Genomic DNA, 22,299 nt, shown 5'->3' with positions numbered 1-22,299 from the left:
CCTTCGGAGTGACAGGAGACAACTGAGGGGGACCGAGGAGCTGCAGGAGAAACGGTTGACAGCAGCAGAGGGTCAGCAAACTTTAGGTTTAGTTTGAAATGTTCTTTTTATGTTTTTTTTTTTTAGGTAAATCAACTAAAAGATGTTATAAAATCTGAAGGTTTAGGTTCTAGTTTAGCTCCTCCATTTTCAACATTCATCTTGTCTTATCATAAAAATCTTTATCAAATAAAAGAATTACCTGCCAGCCAGCACTATAAGATTTATATTTGTTTTCTTAACTAAATATCTGAATTCATCTGGTTCTGCTAATGCCGATCATTGTCCATCACCGAAAGATAAAAGGCATTTGATAATGTGTCTGTGTGCGTTTGTTTATGAATCAATGGAGATATTTTAATGAAACTTTCATAAATTAATCAATGGATGTACGTCTACAATTGATTAACTTGTAGAATCAACCCAATTCAAGATGGCCGCCACAGCAATCTAACCTTAGCAAACAAAAAAACAGCTATAACACAGTGACAGTGATTTTTACATGTATTGAGCTAAAAGTTGTTGTGGTAGGAGTTGAGAGTTATTCACAACATACTCCAAGCACTACCTTTTGCATCACATCTTTGCTTAAAACTTTTACCTGTTTAAAGTTTGTCTGTCAGCAAAAAATCTCCTGAACCAATGGACAGATTTTAATGAAACCCTACAATCCTACTGGAGTCAACCTGATTCAAGATGGCCGTCACAGCTAACTGACACTTGCAAACATAAAAATGTCTTTAACTCAGACAGCCACCGAATATGCTGTTAAGAACAAAAAATAATATCATCGTGAGCGACAAGAATGAGCTGGCAATCGAGCTACCAGTCAGGTCTTTCTATCAAAACAAAAGTTTCAGAATGTGTGAGCAGGATAATCGGGATAAAGATCACTCCTCTTCACTAACCTGAGGTTTGAATGAAACAACCCCTCTAACCTCAGCAGTATAGTGATTTAACTGTAGCATAAAGGTTTTATCTTTATTATTTTCAAAAAATTAGTATTTTAGGTACAAGGTTTGGAGGAAATAGTCAATAAACTGGGATTTCTAGCCAGTAACGATGCCTGCTGAGGTGTTTAAATGAACAATTATTGATAATAAATGGACATAATCTCAGTTTTTGCTCTCGATAAAGAAGTGTGACTGCTGGTGCTTGCGTGTGAATCTGTGTGGGAGGCGGGGTGTCAATGCTCAGGGATCCGCATGAACTTTGAGACTGTAAGGTCACACACTCGCTGACAACTCAACCACCTGTTGCCACACACACTCATACACACACACACACAAATACGCACATATCCACATTTTCCCCATCCGCATCAACATTCACTACACGCCCTCTCTCGTGTGAGTACTCACTTCTGCAAAGTTTAAGGTATTAGTTTTCACGACTATGACACTAATGAAAAAGTGGATTTTGGGGTTATACGTGCATCTGTTTGTCTCCAAATTATTCTTAGACCACATTTTGTTCAAAATTCTGTCCTAAAAACAACAAAAGTATTTTTTGTAAATGGTTTCAATGGCTTTCATTAAAATGCAACATATGTGAAGACACCAGGACATCTGCACGTATAGAAACTGACCTGTATTCTGAAGTGAAGCCTTCATTTAAACTGAAAAGACTGATAACCTCCAAGCATAGTGATGTCAATACATATATTTTATTTGGCTCAGAAAGGTCGCAGAACATGTCAGTGTCCTCGGGCCGAAGGGCTTGTTATTATACTGTTTGCAAAGAAAAGGGTTTTTTTGTAAGTTAAGGGCAGGTTCTCATGCACCTGACCCAGTCTAAAGAGCAAAAATAGGTGCATTGTTGTTGGGTTTTTTTAAGTGCGAAGGAATTCATAGCCCTATATAAACATGTCTCCGCTCCTGCCGGCCCCCTTTCTAAAGCTGCTGTATGTCCAGCCTGGATCCTACTGGGCTGAGACGGTTGGTGACGAGTTGGAGACACAAAATTGCAAGAAAAGTTCAGTTAGAATCACACTTTGACTTAGGACTTAAGACATGTTTAAGACATGTGTAACTGTGAATGAGTAGCATCATTCACGTGACATTCCTTGGAAAGACGTGCAAATTTGTCTCAATCATGTCTCAGTTTGATCACAATTTTTCTCCCCTTTTTTGTATCTCTCTAACCAGCCACAATTTGGTAACACGGGGAGTCAAACCCTCTCATAGTTGTCTCACATTTCCTGCACTTTCTGGCTTTCAGAAACTAAAATCTATTTTGCAAACTTTTCAAAATTCCTGTGACTTGAGACCAAAGCTTTGTGACTCGCAGAAGGAAACTGAAAACAGTCGCAAACGTTTAGAGACATTTCGGAAACTCCCTCGCGAATGCCTTTCAAGATTTGTCTCAAACAGACACAGCCCGGTGAGATACAGGCTTACCATACGTCTGGATCAAAAGCTGTACTTTAGCCTGACGTTCAAGGAGCTTGACCAAGTAACATCTGCTAAACCAGCCATAGAATATGTAGATTAGTTTGTCACCTGTCACCCTCCCACAGTTTTTACCACTTTTAAATCCAACACTGGGATATCTTACATGTCCTCTCACGGCTGACGTCATGTCAGTATGACAGGTGCCAGATGTTGTGACAAGAAAATAAAAATAAAATTAGTTTGTGTGGGGAAAGGCTGAGCCTGTAGTGCATATTAATAAAAGCAGACATAAAATAATAAGTCGTGTTTAGTAGCTCCATCCAAAAGTAGGCAGGATTATAAAGGCAGTTTGAAATGTTGCACAAAGTCCTTTGCGCACAGTGGTTGTGCCTTCTTTGACAAAAAAAAAAAAGACGTCTTTGTTGCACCACCGCTGCTCCCTTTTAGTAGGGGGGTTCAGCTCCGTGTCTGTGCGATTCTTCACAGGAAGCTGGAGTCACAGAAACAGCTGAATAACAACACCATTGGTGTTTAAAACTGTCCTCCCTTTGGACTCAGAGGTGTATCGGTGCCACATCAAGTACACACAGAACACTGATGTACAACAAAGGAGGATCAGTACTGCCTTGAAGAGTGAAAAGCACCAAAGTTTTACTGTCAGAGCTTTCTGCCAGGAAGATGAAGTGCTTGCTTTGAGTTTGAGTCCAGTTTTTATGAAGTTCCAGTTTACTCAGTGGTTTCTAGATTCCTTCTTGGTGCTCGTTCCTTTAGTTACCTCTGCAGCTGTGCGTGCACATCAGAGAAACCACGTTTAAAAGATTTTAAAAAGTATTTCCCCTCCCCCAGATACAACTTTAATCTGTCCCACTTCTGTTTGTCCACAGATCAACGTGGTGCTGCGTCAACACATGGATATTTAATTCATAAAACTTTCAGAACCGAAGGAAACTTGCACCGATTCCCAGGGTTTCATTGTATTTTGGGGGCAAGAATGAGTCAAGTTCATCCCATATGGGCAGTGACCTGTGACGCCCCACCTCCCGGCTGGCTGCTCGCCACTCCTAAAGTCCGAGAGTCGAATAAGAAGCCCTGCTGTCCTCCACTCAGCACACCGAGACTGTCTGTTAGAGTCCCATTGGGAGACGAGCCGTGAAAGGGGCTCTGATGACTGGCAGTGGCAGCAGTGGCCATTTTATCAGGGCTGGCAGCGAGGCGCGGTGAGGGGGGGAATGTGTAACCGTACAGGCTGTAGGGTGGCGTATGAAGGCGAAGACCAGTGTAACCTTGTGGGGTGGGGTTGGATAAATAGCCGAGCTGAGCTGCGGGGAGAGTCAGGGAACAGAATCCTTCCCCGTCGTAAGCAGATGGACCTCGGGGAGGGGGGAATGGCTCCGGGGGGTTGCTGTAACGGTGGAGGGGGTGCGTGGGTCGGCTGCAGCTGTAGTCCGGTGGGCTGAGAGGGCAAACCTGGAAAGGCGACGAGCATGGAGACGTGGAGAGCAGATGAGATGATGTTCCAACCGCTGCGTGAGCTCCTGGGATTCCTACAGACAACAAGCCAAAGAAAAACCAAGATCCGTTTTATTTATCAGGGTGGTGATTTTTTTTTTCATATATTTCAAACGGATAGGTCAGATTCTTTTGAAGTGGGGTTCTGAGGAAAGGTTATGAACAGTCAGTATCTTACCTATCTTAGATAGCTCTTTGAACAACCTCGGTTTGGAGAAAAAACAAGTTTAACTCTGACCGGATTGATGACCTAACAGCTAGTCCGAGCAGAGGCTATGACTAAAATAGATTTCTGCCCTCTTTAAACTCCAAATAAGAAAGAATTTAACAGCAGTTCATGCTAACACTATTTTATAAACCTTTAAAGTGCTGTCAGTTTTGCATTACACAGTTATTTACAATAAATCTATGGTAATTTGCAGGAGCAAATTGTTGCAGCGACAGCTACCTAAAGCATTTCTGTTGCAGCCTGGAGCACTTCCAGCTGGAATATCCTATTTCTGCCAGAATATTTTTCAATGTGAAACTGGCTGCAGTGTAAAGATTTGTACGGGTGCATTTGCAAAAACTTCTTTTTGACATTATAGGTCAATTATAATAATCATAACAATTTATTCTAGGCAGTTTGACACAATAAGCATCTTAGGTTGTATTATTATTATTTATTACAAAATCTGGCACCCAAAGCTGACGCTATAGCAGCAATACCTTCTTCTCATTAGCACAAAGACTATTTTTCATGAGCTTTACCTTGCTTGCCCATGCCAGGAATATCCTCAAACGTGAGTGTTCGAAGAGATGGACGCCAGAACGCGTAAGACTCGACCAGAGCCTCCAAACCCATCCTGTAAACCACACAAACACATTGGAACTCGCATACAGTCAACATACATCCTGCACTTTCTGCACGCAACAGCTCCCAGCATGCCTCGGGTGCGTCGCGCCAACCACCTGGCGGCCATCTTAGTCGCCTGTGGCGCCACCCTTGGCATCTCTATGGAGACGATAAGTAATGAGGAGCATAAACGCCACGCTGCGATTGGCTGCTGCCGCTCGGGTGCTTGGAGGTAATTGCTTTCACACGGCTTTTACGGGCGAATCAAGACGAAGGAGCAGGAAGCCGCAGCAGCGATTTATGAGGTGGGACTCCCCTTCCCCCTTCATTTTGAGTCCTCCACCACCACCACCACCACCACCACCGCCACCCCTCCTCTAGGTGGGGCGGAGGGTTGCTGTGGTGGTGTAATGCGAGTGCTCAGTTACCGCTCGTTAGCATGAGGATAAAAGTCCTCCCCCCCACGGGGTTGTAGCCTCAGTGATAATTTAGACAAGCTGCCCGGAGCGGTTCTGTGCACTCCAAAGCAGCCTATCAGAGCCGAAGTTTATTTAGCAAACTGCTTAACTCTTCCTGTAATATTTAAGAGGAGGGTTTTTCTTCTTCTTTTTTTTTCAGCCTTCCTGGGTTCAGCTTTTATAGGGTCAGCTGTCAAGGTCTCCGGCTTATCCAGCTCGCTGTTCTCTACCTTCCACCCTCTCAAATGTTCTGTCTCACACATTGCCTCTCCTTCTCCTCCTCCTCCCCTCTAATGATTTCTGCGAGGCCTCAGGGGAGTGGCTGTTTGCAGACTGCTGGAGTTTTACTGCCGTGTTGGTTTAATGCCGTGTTTATATACGTTTAGAAATGTGTTTATACAGATTTTCCTCGGGACACTCTTGATTTTATTATTCCACTGCTGGCGTTGAGGTTGGCTGGAATCGGACGCTTCGTTAAGATTTGCAACACGAGTTGCGCTTTCCTTCCTAACGTGTGTCTTTGTTGTCGTTTTACACAGTGCAGTTGTGTGCACCAGATTAAATTTAAGTACATCACTAAATATGCCTTTATTAATTGTGCTACACGTTTTCAGTCCTACCATGCAGGACAACTTTGAAGGCACATTTTCCAGCAGACGTAAATAAATAAATAAATAAAGCTTTTTGTTCCTCATAAACAGAGAGGGGAACAGTGGTGACAAAAACCGCAACCAAGCCAGGTTCAAATGCAGCCAGGTCTCCCACATTACGCCGATGCAGTAAATAATGTGAAAATGTCTGTGGTTAAAATAAACTCACCGGTTTCTGCCGGAGTCTCTGAAGCCTTTGGCGAAAGGGTTTCTGTCGATTTTCAGCCTCGTAATCTGGAAAGCAAAGACAAGACTAATTATTAACCAATACCTCTGTCTAAGATAACATAATCTGGATGCCTCTTTTCTGTCTTTTTTTTTTTAATTCATGCTACAAATTATTCAATTTGTGTGTATACTATAAGTGATCGTTCTGTTTTGGGTGTGCGTGTGAGTGTGGCGCATGCTCGGGCTTGTGGGTGGTGTTTAAGGCCCGGCTCTGTGACCCGCGTCCAAAGGGACTTTTATAGGCATCGCCACCATGTTCTGACTTCAGCCATCACAACTCGGGGCCAAACGACCTCAGCTTCAAAGTAAAAGTGTGAGGAGAAAAAAAAAAAACAACTCTCGTACAAGACTGTATAAAACTGGATGAGATTAATCTAGAAACTCTTAGACTTCCAGGCACCAGATTTCCTGAGTCTAAAATGATTGTTGAGAGAAAAACTAATTACACTCTAAAAATCGGTCACTCTTCCTCACCTGCAAAAATATATATTCTCAAAAGTGTGCAGGGAGATTGTTTTCAGTCAGCACTAAATCAAGTAGAAAATGATTATATTATTATGATAAAGAATTTAAAATGTCTTTTATTCTCACATTTCTTCAGTCTCGTTGATGTCACTATTTTGTTAAGTCTTCTTTATTATTTATTTAAAAGTTTATCATTCAGTCTTTCATTTACTAATATATATATCTGTTCCATCATGATTCTAACTGATTTTGTTTAAAAGATTCAATATGCTTTTAAATTATGAGTTAGCTTTATTTGTACTGAAAAATCAAAATATATATATTTTTAGGGAACTTTTCAGGCAGTTCTTCATTTCTGGTATTGCAAGCTTTAGTAACACAGCAGCTGAACAAATGGAGGATTTAAAGTTGATCTAATCCAGAACACATTGCAAAAACCTGTCACACTAAACTTTAATAATGTGTTGATTTAAGTTAAAACGATAAGAATTTCATTTGGAGCCAACAGATTTTACATAACTGTAAAAACTTTATAAAATCAGCTCGTGTAACACGGTGACAGAACAGGCCAGTTTTTTGTAAATTTGTACAAAATTGATAAAATAAGTGAAACCAAGATTTCTTTTAGTTATCCTATCTTGTATTTAATAGTTAAAATTAGTTAAGAAGAAAAAACAGATTGAGTCAGTTTACTAAAAGTTGTATTTTAGTTTTTAGTAGACAATCCTTTTTTAGAGTGTATTTTCTGATCACAAACCTCTCTCTGCCCACAGCAGTAAAAGTGCATGCTTCATTTTTGTTTTTGTTTTTTTCTTTGGAGTCTGTGGTTCCTTTATTGTGTTTGGTTTGAAGTGTGGATGAATGGAGTTCATTATCCTACCTGTTGGTTCTGATATGCCGTGACGGTGGTGAACACGGTCTCGGGGAAGGAGAACGTGCGGGTGCCCTCCCCAACAGGAATGGCTCTGACTGGAGATAAGTCGTCTCCACACTCCTTATGGATGACATGGACCCGGGGCTGGTACTTGTGCATGGAGTGAAGAATGATCTGGACAAGATGGGAGAAGGAATGCGTTTTAGGTATCTGACACCCAGAGGCATCGAGTCTTAGAATAAATTACATACAGTAATGGACCTTTGAAGCGGCTAAAAACACATCAAAAAATAAAACCAAATGTGAAGAAACGCTGAGGTCCATACATGTCCCTGGTCGTCCAGCTCGTTGTTGGTCAGTTTGAGTTTGTCAAAGCTGACCACCTGACGCATCCAAGTCTCTCCTGAAGCCGGAGAGTCCGGGTGGATGTAGACTCTGGGGGGAACGGGGGAGTCTGCATTCCCCGCCACCATCCATTTGGAGCTGTGATATACGTACCTTCAGAGTTCAAACACAGGATAGTGATCAGAGCAGGACACAAAGCAGTGATTGTTTTCTCTGTTTTTGAGTCTCCTGTGCTACCAGGGTGATAAAATTATTAATTTTTTGTTAGACAGAGCAGCGATAATCAGAATAAATCTGAAATATTTCACAAAAATTCCTGGATTCCATTTTACACTAACTTTGTCAAATTAAACATATATAACTTTTTTTTTTTTTTTTTGCTTTGCAGCTCCTAAATTGCAGAATGACCTCCCTTTGCACATTATCAGGCCTCCTCCATGTCCATTTTTAAATCACTGGCCTTCCACATCATATGAGATGTCTTTTTAGTTTATTTTAAATGATTTTATATTGCTTTAATTATAGGGTTGTTCTTGCTTTATGTTTTTAGGTCTTTTACTTATTTTATTCTTTTTATTTTGTCATGTGACTGTTTTTGTGTCTTTTCTATTTATTGTTCTGTGAAGCTCTTCGGTCCTGTGGTGGTTTAAAATGTTTTATAAGTAAATCTTTTGCGGTATGGTGACTTAATATATGGACATATTAGGGGGGGAAATGCCCACTTTTATTTTTACATCCGTTTTGACCCCGATATTCAGATGAGAAGTCATGGCTGAAATTAATGCGTACACATTCCATAAAGACTGAACCCTGCAGGGTTTTTAATCGCCTGTTTAAAAAAAATAAAAAATAAAAGCTCCAGGATGCATCCTAAATGCTGAGGCTATCCAGCTCTTTGCACAGACCGAGTCTCTCCCAGGTTTCCCCTCCCCTCCATCACTCCATGGCGCATCAGAACGGTTCGCGCAGTTCGGGCCGACGTGGAGGGGACGTGGCCGCACCGACTCCGCTCCCCTCAGAGTAACTTTTGTTGGTTTGACCCTCTGGGTTAGAGAGAGGTTACGGGCGTCCAAAAGGCTCCCTCCAAACGGGAAGGCGAAACCGCCGTGGCGAAACCACTGGTGCCAAGCGCCATTTGTGGACAGGGAGCTTGGGGCTGCGCAGCTGAAAAGCCTTGTATAAAAAAAGCTGTATATATATATATATATATACATGAGTCTAAACAGAGCGTGCATGATAACAATTTACAATAAAATTCCCCCTTTTATTTATTTATTTATTTTTACAAACGAGCGACCAAAGTCTAAATTTACAGCCGTCTTATGCACATCGTTGCTGTGTTTTGCGTTTTTCTGAAACAGTGTGTTTTAGATTTCACATGAGTGTGACGCGCACGAGTCTCACCTGTATCGTTTGTTATCCACGGGGATGATGTCCATGGCAATGTAATACTGCTGATGGGGGTCCAAGCCTGTAATCTTCACGCGCATGGCGGGGAACATCCGCCTGTGAGGAAAGCCTAATAAATGATCTAAACACTCACTGGGTTTAGACAAGGCAATAATAATAATAATAATAATAATAATAATAATAATAATAATAATAATAATAATAATAATAATAATAATAATAATAATAAATAAGAACAGCAGCTCGTGCAGGCTTCTAAAGAGGCCTGTAATGCGCGTCTTTTCACTCTACACGAGATCTCCTGCACGTCTTACCGCCCAGCCTTGGTGATAATCATCTCCGTGCCGATCTCGTGGAACCGTTTCCACAGGTCCGATCCCTGCAGCTCCACGCGGGTCTCCTCCCCGGCCCCGGTCCCGGTCCCGGTCCCGGTCCCAGGCGTCCCCGCCGCCGGCGCGCACACAGCTGCGGGCTGCGGGCTCTCCAGCAGCGCGTCCTCGCTCTCTGCTGCAACAGGAACGAGGCGAGATTTTACAACCAAACACAAACCGTGCGGGCATTATTCGCTAAGGAGGAATGGGCAGTTTTTGCACAGCCACCTGAACACAGTAACATCACAACAGGAGCAACTGCAGGTGAAATATGTCGGCCTATAAATTACAATATTTATCGCCCATTAATGGCCTTACTGGAACTATAAATCCAACAGAAATGTTACACATTTTATTAAACAGCAATATCCCATCCTTGAGTTATTATCTTGAGTTATTAAAGGGACTCAAAACAGTTAGGATTATTTTAGTTTATAAATCTCAAAATATACAAATGCACCTTTTAAAAGGTCTGGTTGAGAAGGGTTTTATTTTTATTCTAGTGGATTTAAAATATATATATTTAGACAAGAACTCATTAAGTGTTTTTTGTTTTTTTACTGCATTTGTGTTTTTCAACAGGCAGGCCTAGATAAGTGGTATAGATTTGTGCAAATCAAACTTAAAATGGTTCAACGAGCTAGAAGCTGACCTTAAACTTCTCCTCCTGCAGATTTACGTTTTTATTTTTTTTATTTTTTTATATTTAGTAGCACTTTGTCTTTACGCGCAGCTAATTGGTCAGTTTATGATTGAAACACAACTCATAAACCCTCTCACATTTTCTGTGACTTCTTATTTTCTGTAAGTAAAGAGAACAGAAGCGTTTCTGCCTGTAATTTTCAGTTGTTGTTTTTTTTTTTACATTAAACATTGCAGTTAAATTAAAAATCTCTACTTGTGACGCTTTTTTCATTTCATAATAAAGAAACAGAGTAAGACATTTGCACAAAGTGATGTTAAGTTAAACTAGGAGTAACGCATTATTATTATTATTATTATTATTATTATTATTATTATTATTATTATTATTATTATTATTATTATTATTATTATTATTATCTTACGGGAGCCGTCGCTCGGACAATCCGCCTCGCTGCCCCGGTCGCTGGTGCTCGCCCTGTCGGCTCTCAGTCCCGGACTCCCCGGTAAATCTGTAACCCCCTGTCTGTCCTCGTACCCCGGGGACAGATCCCCGTCTCCGCTCGTCCTGCGCCGCTTTTCCGCCCCGATCAGCGCCTCCACCGAGAAGGCGTGCGCCTTGACGCTCATGGCGCACGGCGAGCGCCGCTTCTCTGCCATGACTCTCGGTCTGGGGATCGGCGGGAGCGCGAGAAGATGGCAGCTGTGCAGGGAAAGTTTCCGAGCCCGGCATCCACAGTGGCGGTCCCGAGCTGTCAGAGGGTAGGACACAGACTGTGTAGAAGGTGGGGGGTGGGTGGAGGGGAAATGGACCCTGCAGGAGCTGGCGGGACAGCGTCTCCGTTATCCGTTCGGTGCCGTGCGCACTTTTGGAGAGCGTCAACAACCGAGCTCAGGGAAGGAAAGCCTGGAGAGAGGGAGCTGTCAGTCACAGCACAGAGCAACCAATCAGGAGGGACCACAGCCCCCCGGAACCTCCCCGATGTCCCGCCCGCCGCGGGGGCCGCTCGTGCCGCCATATGTGGTCAGAGCAGAGCCGGTGAATGAATTATGTCCTCAGTCGGAGGAGCGGCCCTCTCTCTCTCCCTCTCTCTCTGTGGCATTGCGCGCATTTTCACACTCCGGCCCGACATGCTCTGCATATCTGCCCATTAGTAGCTCCGGCAACACGTGCACCTCAGAGAGGAGCGCGTTTCTGCAGCCTGCAACTTTTTTTTTTTTTTGCTTCAAAAATATTATTAAAACCTATTTGTTATTGTTGTTTTAGACCCCATACCAATATGTTCTGCAACATAGGCCTCAAGGAACCCTAATATTATTATTATTATTATTAGTAGTAGTAGTAGTATTAAAGGCCCAAAACTCCTTAAATAAATGCATACCGCCCGCGCATTTTGTGCCACACACTAAGATCATCTTGTGATGAGAAATGACATTTATTATAGTCGTTCAGGTCAAACCCTGATAATAACGTGAGAGTTTGTTTTGTGAATGACTCTCAGCTACTCCCTCGAGGTTCAGCTCAGTGTCTGTAAAACTGACTGACTTCCAGCCATGTTTGTCTGTTCTAAGATCAGTTGGCTGTGGCGGCCATCTTGAATGAGATTGGCTCTCAAAAGGTAATCGGTTGCAGGTGAACACCCAGTGGTTACTTTGTGAAAGGTTCAATAAAATCCGCCCATTGCTTCATGATATATTTTGCTAACAGACAGAGAGAGTTAACTCCAATTAGTTAATGGCAACATTTTAAATAAACATCTTGCGCAATCTGTTAGCACTCAGAATATGTGTTGGGGATCAGTCTCAGCTACTACCACACCAAAGTCTAGGTTAAAATCTATCAAACTGACTGAGTTAAAGGCATCTTTGTGTCTTTTAAGATTCCTTGCCTGTGGCGGCCATCTTGAATCGGACTGACTCAAACAGACAATCAGTTGCAGAGTTGCATCTTGATTACTTTCTGCAAGCTTCAATAAAATTCATCCCGTGGATCATGGGATATTTTGCTAACAGACACACAGGAGCAAATACCGCACTTCCTTAAGCCGCGATAATAATAATATAAACTCAATCTACAGATGCCTCCTTAAACTACTTTGAGAATGCTAATTTGATTCTTTTTTACAAACTAGTAGAATTAGTAAGAATTTAGTTTTGGTTATTTTATTTTTTAAAATCACCAAACATAAGAATAAAACATCCAAACACATGTCCAGCGTCACAGACAATAAATCAGATCAAATAAATATTTCTGTCCTTGTAAAAATGAAGGTCAGAAATGACTGAAAATCAAACCAACTGAACTCAGCGCAGACTGTGTGTGTGTGTGAGAGAGAGAGAGAGGGGGATAATCAGTCGGAAGGTGGTCCGGACCGGTCCAGAACCTCGTCTTTTGGCACGTGGTAACAGCCAGGATGGACCTGTTAATGCGCTGCTGCTGAAGGTGGCTCACAGCGGACTCAGATGGCAACACGTTCTCACTTCTGTCGCCTTCGGAGCTGAAAATAAACAACATGTCGTCAACGTTTATTTGGCATAAATTCAGACTAAATCATTGTCCGTCAGAGGAGGAGGAGGGGGAGGAAGAGGGAGATCTGCGCACGTGCTTCACGTCCCCCGGGCCTCTTATGGAGAAAAAAAAATCCACATTTCTTTGTAATTCTGAGGTCATTTATTAGGCGGTGGATTGATTGGAGGTCAGCTTCGTTCCGACTGAAACCTTCACCGCCCGCCTGCTCCCTGATACTCACATTAAAAGCTTGAAGAAATGGCAAATGTTTGCCTCATGATCTGTTAACTCAACATGCAGCAGGTTGGCTCCGAACGCATTTGTTTGTTTTTATTAAATAGAAACGAAAAAGAGAAGAAAAAAAAAGATTTAAACCCTTCATTCTAAAAGCAATTATTTAATAAATATTATTGATCATAGAAAAGCTGAGCTGTGAGCGGATTTAATGCTTTTATGATGAGCAGTAATAACGTGTGTTGGTTCGCATCCGTGTGAATTAAAATCTGAAATTATGAACAAAATTATTAGAAAAGTTCACATATTTTAATTGAGTAAAATAGTAAAACGTGGCATATTTTATCAATTTAATAACAATAATAATAATAGCACAATTCCTCCCATTTTATTAGCAAATTCCACACATACGATTAGCTCACTTGTAAATCTTTTTATGCATAATAAGTTTTTTTTTAATAAAAAGACAAAAGTCTGTTTTCTTATATAAATCTAAAGACGCTTCAGTGTTTTGTCTTATTCTAGGTTGAAATAACTCATTAGATCGGAATGTTGTGTTTACAAAGGCTTTAATGATTACCAAAATTAAGCTTTAAAATAAATTAAACGTTCGTCTCTCAGAGTTCTAAAGAGGTGGTCGCATTTCAAAAAAATAAAAGGGTTTTATTCGGTTTCCTAATTTAGATCCTTATAGGTGTCACTGATTTCTCTCTCTGTCAACATTTGCTCCAATCAGCGGAAAAAAGCGCCTAAAATTATTTTTTTTAACCTTTAAAGAGGCCCTTTTCTTGTTCCAGTTGTGTAAATTATTTCCTTTTTCTGTAATTCTTTCACGCTTTGCGCCATTCTTCGACAACCAACCCATTAAAATATGTTAGCAAAAAAAGATGCCCACGTGCGCTGTGATATATAAATTATCTGCAGCGAACAAAGGTGAATAAATAGCTAGTCTGCCTGTTTTTGTGGCTCTTACAGCGACACGTTCGTTTGCTAATTAGCTCCAACTGAGCAGTTGGAGCTAATTAGCGCAGGTGCGTCTTAACCTCGTGACCTTTTCCGGCCCAGGACGCGTTTCAGCCAATCAGGGAGCAGCACCCTCAGATTGAGTTGGAAAAATGAAAGTTTTCCCTCTGGAGACAGAGATAACCCACAGCGCGCAGAATAAGCTGTTTATGAAAAACATTTGACATGGTTACCTGCGTGCTTTGAAGGGCCACTAATGCCTGCGCAGGGGAGTCTGGGTAAAACACTGTTAACAGTTATTTAGCCCGTGCTAATGGGCACGTGGAGCTCTGCCGGGGCTTTTATGGCGGAAGTGGCATTAAAATTAGGCAATGCGTGTGTGTGAGGGAGATTTACACTGCAAAATGGGATTTTGCCTGTTTGTTTTAACATATTCTGTCAGTTTGGTGACTTTGAAATGAAACAGAACTGCTGATTTAAAACAAAATAACTTCAAAATACTAGATTAATATCTGTAACCAAGTTAGTAATGTCAGTCAGCCTGACTTCAGAGGTTAGATGGATTAAAGTCGTTGCAACGTCCTTTTAGTGTTTTGTTCCTCCACACAAGGCCAGGATTTGAAACTGTTTTTACACATCCCTTTCTGGGAAATTAAAGTGTTTCTTTTAACTAATACACAGTTTTTGCATCATTGATGTCAGAAAATAAATTACAGCCTGGCCTGATAATGGGGAACAGAATGTAAAAATAATACTAATTAATTAACTATGTTAATAATTAATAATGTTAATTTTTCTTTTTTCTTTCTCTTACTCTCCAAAGATTTCTTAAAAACATATTAGGTTACCTAAAATAGCTTCAGACACAACAAGCACATAAAATATAATAGCCAAACTAGATAAAACACAACTAAACAAGGCAATAATCCAATGTTGTGCTTGAACACAGCAAAGTATTAATTTAATTATTAAGTGAAGTGTTTTTAATCTTCACAGGAAAAGCTTTTAATTTAATATGAACTCATGCTACAAAGATATTCCAAACAAACAAACAAACAAAAAAACATAACCAAGAAGCAGGATATTTATTTGAATAATTGCAGGAAGTGGGTGGGTCTAGTCATGACTCCGCCCATTATTAGCCCCGCCCCTGTCCAGGCGCTTCTGAGCAGGGGGCCGGCTTTGTTTTAGGTCAGTTCATAAATTTGGCTAAAACAGATTCAAACAGTTAGCTACCATAAACAACCCCAGCAACTTCATTCAATTCAGTCTAATTGAAACAAAAAAATGTTTATACTAGAGTATTTTATGATTCTATGAAGTTCGAACAACCACCCGAAGGAGGTGAATCAGTTAGAAATCACCCAAACTAACAGAGCTTTACACAAGTGATTTCTAATGAAGATGACATAAAGGGATGTTCATCAAAGAAATTATTATTTTCCTTAACTTAAAATGTTTGGGCAGCCCTTCCACTTGTTTTTAAAGCTGGAACAAGAAGTCAGATTTTACAGTGTATTTATAAGTTCTTGTCACACCCTGGTTTCTGAAGAGGCACAGTGCTGTTTTTATTTTTTAAAAAAGCAGCGCTGCTCTCACCTGTGGACAGGGCAGATTACTGCAGCTCACCTCGAGGACAGGAAGAAAGAAGAAACCCAAGATCCAGCTCAGCTGTGTGCCTCCCTTTAAACTTAAGACTCCCTGAGCCCCCTGACAGGTCTTGGTGGGCCGAGCCTCGCCCAGACTTCGTAGGATCCTCCGTAGGGTTCCATCACTGAAGCCATAACTTGAACTCCTTACCCATCAGCAGTTGAGGCAGCGCTGCAAAGCAAAACGGCGAGGCCCCCCCACTGCGAGCACATCCTGCTTATCCTGGCCCAGAGTCGCTCACCATCCAGCTGAAGTGACCCCTGCTTTTCTTCAAAACGCTAACCTTCTACTGAAAACGTGGTATTTACTGACGTGCTTTATAGAAACTGATGGATCCATGACTTTTATGGAATTTTATTTTTTATGAGCTGGTTCTGGTCTTGACACAATTTATTTTTTTTTTTGAATGGTATTCAAGTTGAACCCTGGCTGCAAAACCTAGTCTCATTCACACGCCGAGCCCCCCACGGCTCGACAAAACAAAAGATACAGACGGCTCCGGCTCTGTGCGCCTCAGAGTTGCAGCATTTAAAACGCTGGACCTGGATCCAATGCTCGCACTGAACCGAGCCAAGTCACTGCTTCACCTTTTAGTTTGACGTTACCTAAAACTAAAACACATTTCATGTGATTCTGTCATAAACACAGGCAGTCAAATATCAGACAATTCTTCTTTTTTTTTGTTGACTAGATTATGAAAAGCGAGAACAAAGGTGGCACAGGAAAGAAGATATTACAAAATAAAAGCGTGCATGAGCCTGAGTTAGCATGTTTTAGGTTTTGATGGTAAATAAGACTGCTTTTCAAATAGATTCAGTAGGATGTGAGCATGCTTTTTGTTACTTTTCCAGTTTTGATCCTTGATTTGGAATTCAGGCCTTTCTTCTTTAAGCCCAGTATGAAGCTGAGGCTGTTCTGAGCACTGCACCGTTTCTTTCTTTACTTACTTCCATTCTTATTTATCTCATTTCAGAAATGACTCCTTTTCTTTTCGGTTAGAACCAATGATGAAACATGCTTGAACATTGGACATCGCATGTTGTAAAATATAGTTTGTTTGCTTTTTTTTCACAAGCATCTGCTGAAATGTTTAAGCCATGCTGCCTTTATTTTGCACAAAATAATCTCCAAATGTGCTTCTTCAATAAAAGGAAACCATCAAACCATTAGAATGGGTAATTTAGCTTTATTTGCCTTGTGATATATTCATCTGATTTGCATTGATCACAGTAGGTTTTAATTACAAACTACTGAGGCCCCAAAACACTTAGTTTTCATGCAGGAAGTGAAGTCAACTTATAGTTTTAATTTAAAGGGGATTTTACCTGCAACAATACAGTGGAATCATCTGTGGACATACCCTCATTTTTCATTAGTGGGCAGGCCATTAATGAAGATTTAGTAGTCAAACAAAAGCTTCATTAAGAAAAAAAAAAAGATCAAATTTTCAGTTTGATAGTACTATTATAATACTAAAAATGTGTTATAGATGTAAATCAACTTCTATTTGATGACTTAATGGATAAACTAAAACATTCATTCATAAAACATTCCTAAATGTCATCACCTCTAATGTCTCATGTTGCTTCAACACACGCAGGGACACTAGCGTGTGTGTGTTTGACTCCAGCCTGTGCCCTTGAGCAAGGTGCAAGCCCTCACCTGTCCAACACTTACAGATAAAACTGTGGTAAAATGCTAATGTTGCATTTTTAGGTTGTTACACAGCAAGGAAACAAATCATTAACTCATAGCCTCTTTTTTTCTTCTTCTTCTTCTTTTCCTTTAAAGATACACGGAGGGGAGGGGCCGAGCGAGCAGGTGCTGTTTTTATGGTTTTCTCCATCCAGCAAAGAAGAGGTGAAAACATTTTCTCCTCTCATAACCAGTGAAACCACATGAGGACTGGTGTGCATGAGTGCAGGAGATCTTTAGAATGAATGCAGATGTTTTTCGCAGGACTACGAAGGTGTGTGTGTGTGGAATACTGTTGTTTCCTGTGATCAGGCTACGTAATGAGCTGCTAAAATTACTCTGATTGGAAATGGGCTTTAATTAAGCTCCAGGCTTTTCTCTCATTCACAAGGATATACACAGAAATTCAAACACACAAACACGAACATACACACACACACACACACACTCCTCTAATGAGTCCAAAGCCCATCGCAGGAACACCACAATTTTAACGTAACAACAATCATATAAAGTCCATACAAACATCTGCAGCTCGTAACCGAAGGCCGAAGCAAACCCCAAGCACTTGCGCCTCTTAAAGTGGAAAACAAGGGGTTATTTTCATCTCTTAGATGTTCGAGTTTTATTTCTTTTCTCTTTCACTTGCTCGACTGGAACCACTTAGCTGTTTTTAAAATCAAAAAAGCAAAGTCATTAAATTAGAAGATTGGTGGTGAAGGCATCCAGCGAGCCGCTCTTTCTCTCCTCCCTGCCAGCGCCGACTAGCACTGAGTGCAAATGTAATGAATGTCGTTTTATTACCTTATTGAAGGAATGTCTGTGTTAAAGGGGTTTTCTTTCTGTGCCAGTTACTGATTTAAACTTTCTGAGGATCTAATTGAACATAATGACAGTTTTAACTTTACAGCGAAAGGCCAAATTCTGAATGAAACAAAACCATCAAAGCTTCTACTGATTTTAAATAGTTAAAAGATAACTTCCATGTGTATTTCTGCTCAGTTTGAGGACTTACATGACTTCTGTCAGTAGTTAGGAGGAAATCAGTTTCAGTTTTTTTATGTGTTTGGCTCACAGGACAGATGCAAAAACACCTGACATGAATGAAAGATTTTAAAACAGCCCCCGTGTTTTTGTGTTTGAACAGAGCCCACATTTGTCAAACATGCATGTAGTAATACTCCAAGGACCTAACGCTGAAGCAGAAAGATGTTCTTTGCAGAGAATTAGGTTTCATTTGGTTAATTTTTTCAGTTATTTTGACATGCAAATATTAGGTAGTAAAGCAATGTGCTGGAATCAAAATGTCAAAAATATGCAACATTTTAAATATAGTGTCAGATATTTTGTCTCGATAAAGAACGTCTGAGATGGATGAGCCTTTATAAAACTGCAATAAGACCAGAAGTGCCGTCTCACAAAGAAAGAATAGAGAAAAATAAAACAAAGGCTTAGCATTGCCTGAAGTATTGCATGTCGTCTGCCACCTTTCAGGAAAGTGACTAAGATCATCAAATGTTGAGAAATAAAATAAATGAATAACAATCTCACACAATCTGTTAGAAGAGGGATCTCCAATCCTGGTCCTCGAGGGCCACTATCCTGCATGTTTTACTTGTTTCCCTGCTCCAACACACCTGATTCAGTGGTTTAATTCCCTCTTCATGTTCTCCAGAAGCCTGTTAATCACCCATTGATTCAAATCAGGTGTGTTGGAGCAGAGAAACAAGTAAAACATGCAGGATGGTGGCCCTCGAGGACCAGGATTGGACACCACTGTTGCAAAATGTCTTGGGAATGACTCTCAGCTACAACGACACCAAACTTTAGCTCAATATCTGTAAAATCGACTGAGTTGTAGCCATTTTTGTGTTTTCTAAGGTTGCTTCAATAGTTATTCAGCTGTAGAGGCAGAACCAATGATTACTTTCTGAGTCGTATTCAAATCTATTCAGTGGTTCATGAGATATTTCTGCTAACAGACAAACATATGCACGGAGGAATAAATTATCTGTTTTGTTTAAATGCTGTCCTAAAATTGCTATTTTTTTATATTTCAAAAGCCACACAGTGTTTTGTGAAAGGGGTTTATGCTTTCTCCAGTTAAACGGATAGTCCAGTGAACTTTGAAGTGATATTTTGTCAAGTAGTTATCAGTAGTTAGTACGTTATCAGCCATGACATCAGATATAGAGCACAGACTGTTGAGAAAGAGGCAAAAGCCTTCATCCAGGCTAGGCTGATGGCTAGCCAAACAAGGGCCTGATTTTTATCATTTTTCAGGCTCATAAAACCAGTCGTTCTCAAAAACATCCACACTCTGTGCTCTATTGATGACTAATAGACAGCAATAAATAGACTAATAAACAACACTTCAAAGTTGACAGGACTATGCCTTTAAAGTGTATTGCTTTAAAACGTTGGTTTGAAAACAGGCCTGGACTGTTACAAACCCTTCAGCTGTTGTTGTTTTTTTTCTTCTTCTTCTGTTTTAATTTGCGCTCATCACTGTGAACCACATGTAACGAGAAGATCCATATAAAGATGTGCACACATTTACACAGCGGCTAACCCCAGGAGAAACAGATTCATGCTCGATGTTTGCACCGCAGCTACCATATTTTCGTGACAAAGCCCAACTGTGAATTTTGTGAAGACAGTCTACCCACCAGAAGAAATGCTGCGACTTTTGAAGACAAACGCAAACAAATTTGCGTACATGTGTGCAGATCTCGGCGCAGGCGTCCCGCTGCAGTGACACAGCCTCGGGGAGAAATGTGTTTTTGATCGAGTCTCTTCCTCTCGCTGCATGCATCTAATACTCTCCTTCTTCCCAGGATAACAGGGTCACAGCATGGAGACCTCAACGACTCTACACCTGGAATAACACCACCCAGAATATCCGCTCAGCTCTGCCTGTGAGCCTTTGTGTGTGTGTGTATGAATGTGTGTGAGGCAGATAGAAAAAAGTGGAAAGGCTTTATGAATGACAGGGAGGAGGTGGTCATGTGGTGCTTTTAAGCCATCTGTCTTCCTAATTTCTTTTTCTCTTTTAATCTCTTTTTTTGACACATACTCAGACACAAACCGAGCTTTTGTGGGGTTTCTTTTTTTTTTGTGATGACCTGTTTTGACGAAGCAAAAATATGAAACACCCTAAGGCATTTGTCAGTGGTCAGTTGCAAGTATGTGTGTCTCTTTGGGTCTAAGTGTGTTCAAAAAGCACTTTTTCTTTTTTTTTTTTAGAAACCAGTGTGCGTCACTGTTCCCCCTGACACACTGCTGAGGTCTGATTAATAAAAGATGAGTTTTGGGGAAGTATGAATGTTTGGATTGCCCCCCTCTTTTGACGGCAAAGAAGAGAAGCAAAGACGGGATGAAAGACGGAGAGAGGGTGAATTAAAGAGCTAAAGAGGTCCTCTCTGATCACCCCAGGACCACACTGTGAATGGGTTGTTGACCCCGACTGAGCTAGGAAAAGAGAATAAAATGAATCCAGAAAATGACACAGAATGAATATGTTCACCATAGTTTGATGCCTGAAGTGTTTCCCTGTAACTCTATTCTTTGGCTCCCACATGCATCTTTCCCTCCTTCTTTTTAATACCCCTCTCTTTGCCTTCTTCCTGCTGATCTGTGCCAACCACCATGAAACCACCGCCACATTAGAACCTTTAACGGGCGCCGCCTGGCATCCTGCTCCATCCAAACACATTATAACCTAGTTATACACACACACAAGTGTGAGTGTTCATATGTTTCTAAATTCACAGCTATGGCGTTTAGATTTTTATATGTATATAATAAGAACTGAAGGATATTTTTCATCCCTGTAAAACTACCACGTGTCACTGTGACTCCAGATAGACTCTAGATATGTTGACGGATCCAAACAGACTAACGGTCTAACCAAACGGTTTAAAGGTACCAACAGAAGAGTGAAACGGAAGAACCTTCAGATAGTTTGGTTTGAACTCATTTTTATAGACTTAAATGTTACAAGTGTAGTTCAGATCTTTTGAAGTGAGGTTTTGTGGAAAAGTTATAAACAATAAATATCTTAATGTAGATAGCTGTTTAAATTACCTCAGTTAGGTAAAATAAAGTTGTGTTTTGACCTGATTGGTGAGCTAATGGCTAATCCCAGAAAAACCAAGACTAAAATGGATTGCCGCCATCTTAAAACAACTCCAATTCTAAAAGATTTATAGCAGTTCACACAAACCTTATAAACCTTTACGTTGCTATCAGTTTTGTATTTACACAGTTATTCCAACAGAAATTATATGGAGCTCCTGCTGGAGGTGCTACAGCTAGCTGCTGCTATTTGTTCTCTTTATTACTATTTGGATCTGTGGAAGAAAGATACTTATCTGGTCTTCACCTGCCTGCCCACTCTCCACTTCAACCTCTTCTTCTTCTTTTCTTTGAACCACTCAGATCCTCATCTCCTTCCACCTGCATGGAAACAGAATAAGTAAGACTCAGTGAGATCTCCGTTCAGCAATGTAGGAATATCTGCTCCCATCCTAGTACTAATACTATTCTCCCTTCTATTGCTAGCTTCTAGAGATTATTCTCCTCAACTCTTTTAAATACTGTAGATAAAACTCTTAAACTTTTACCCTGTAATGTCTTCTCGAGTCAGTCTTTGAGTCTATTTGCTGCCCATATTATAACACATTCATAGCACTATGTAGAACAGGAAAGATATTATTTGTTCATAACCTTTCCACGGAACCCCACTTCAAAAGTTTTGAGCTATCTATTTAATTGTATTCCACTGCACTAAATCGTAAGCTGAGTTGTGTTTTGGTTTTCACTTGCTTCTACAATCCTTCATCGTTTCTTTTACAAAGAAAACCGAGATTCCCTGACCTTACTTTGTTCACCTCACACCAGCAAAGGCGCTGACAGCTCCCCACCAAAAACCCTCTAATTAAATATTGACTCATTTGCGCTGTTGATGTGTATTTTTACACTCACAATTGTTCTCATAGTCAGTTTGCCAACTTTGTCAGTCTTTCAT

General features: G+C 40.8%; 1 protein-coding gene across 2 annotated transcripts; it reads right to left on the bottom strand.

Moving 5' to 3' along the window:
- Positions 1-1,686: 1,686 nt before the first annotated feature.
- Positions 1,687-11,122, bottom strand: tbx18 (T-box transcription factor 18). Of its 2 annotated transcripts, none has more exons than XM_025004420.2 (8): positions 10,645-11,122; positions 9,521-9,710; positions 9,201-9,302; positions 7,778-7,949; positions 7,458-7,625; positions 6,054-6,118; positions 4,692-4,786; positions 1,687-3,976 (listed from the first exon to the last, which is right to left on the bottom strand). In XM_025004420.2, the coding sequence occupies exons 1-8, from the start codon at positions 10,877-10,879 to the stop codon at positions 3,435-3,437; spliced, it is 1,569 nt and encodes a 522-aa protein (XP_024860188.1). In that variant the 5' UTR covers positions 10,880-11,122; the 3' UTR covers positions 1,687-3,434. The 2 variants fall into 2 exon arrangements, with proteins under 2 accessions (XP_024860188.1, XP_017264783.1); XM_017409294.3 differs by having other exon boundaries at positions 9,521-9,713; positions 10,645-11,118.
- Positions 11,123-22,299: the final 11,177 nt, after the last annotated feature.

Source organism: Kryptolebias marmoratus, linkage group LG19 (genome assembly GCF_001649575.2).
Source record: "Kryptolebias marmoratus isolate JLee-2015 linkage group LG19, ASM164957v2, whole genome shotgun sequence".
In the NCBI taxonomy this organism is placed as follows: Eukaryota; Metazoa; Chordata; class Actinopteri; order Cyprinodontiformes; family Rivulidae; genus Kryptolebias; species Kryptolebias marmoratus.
Note: the sequence above shows the minus strand (reverse complement) of the source record. Positions and strands in the feature narration are given on the sequence as shown.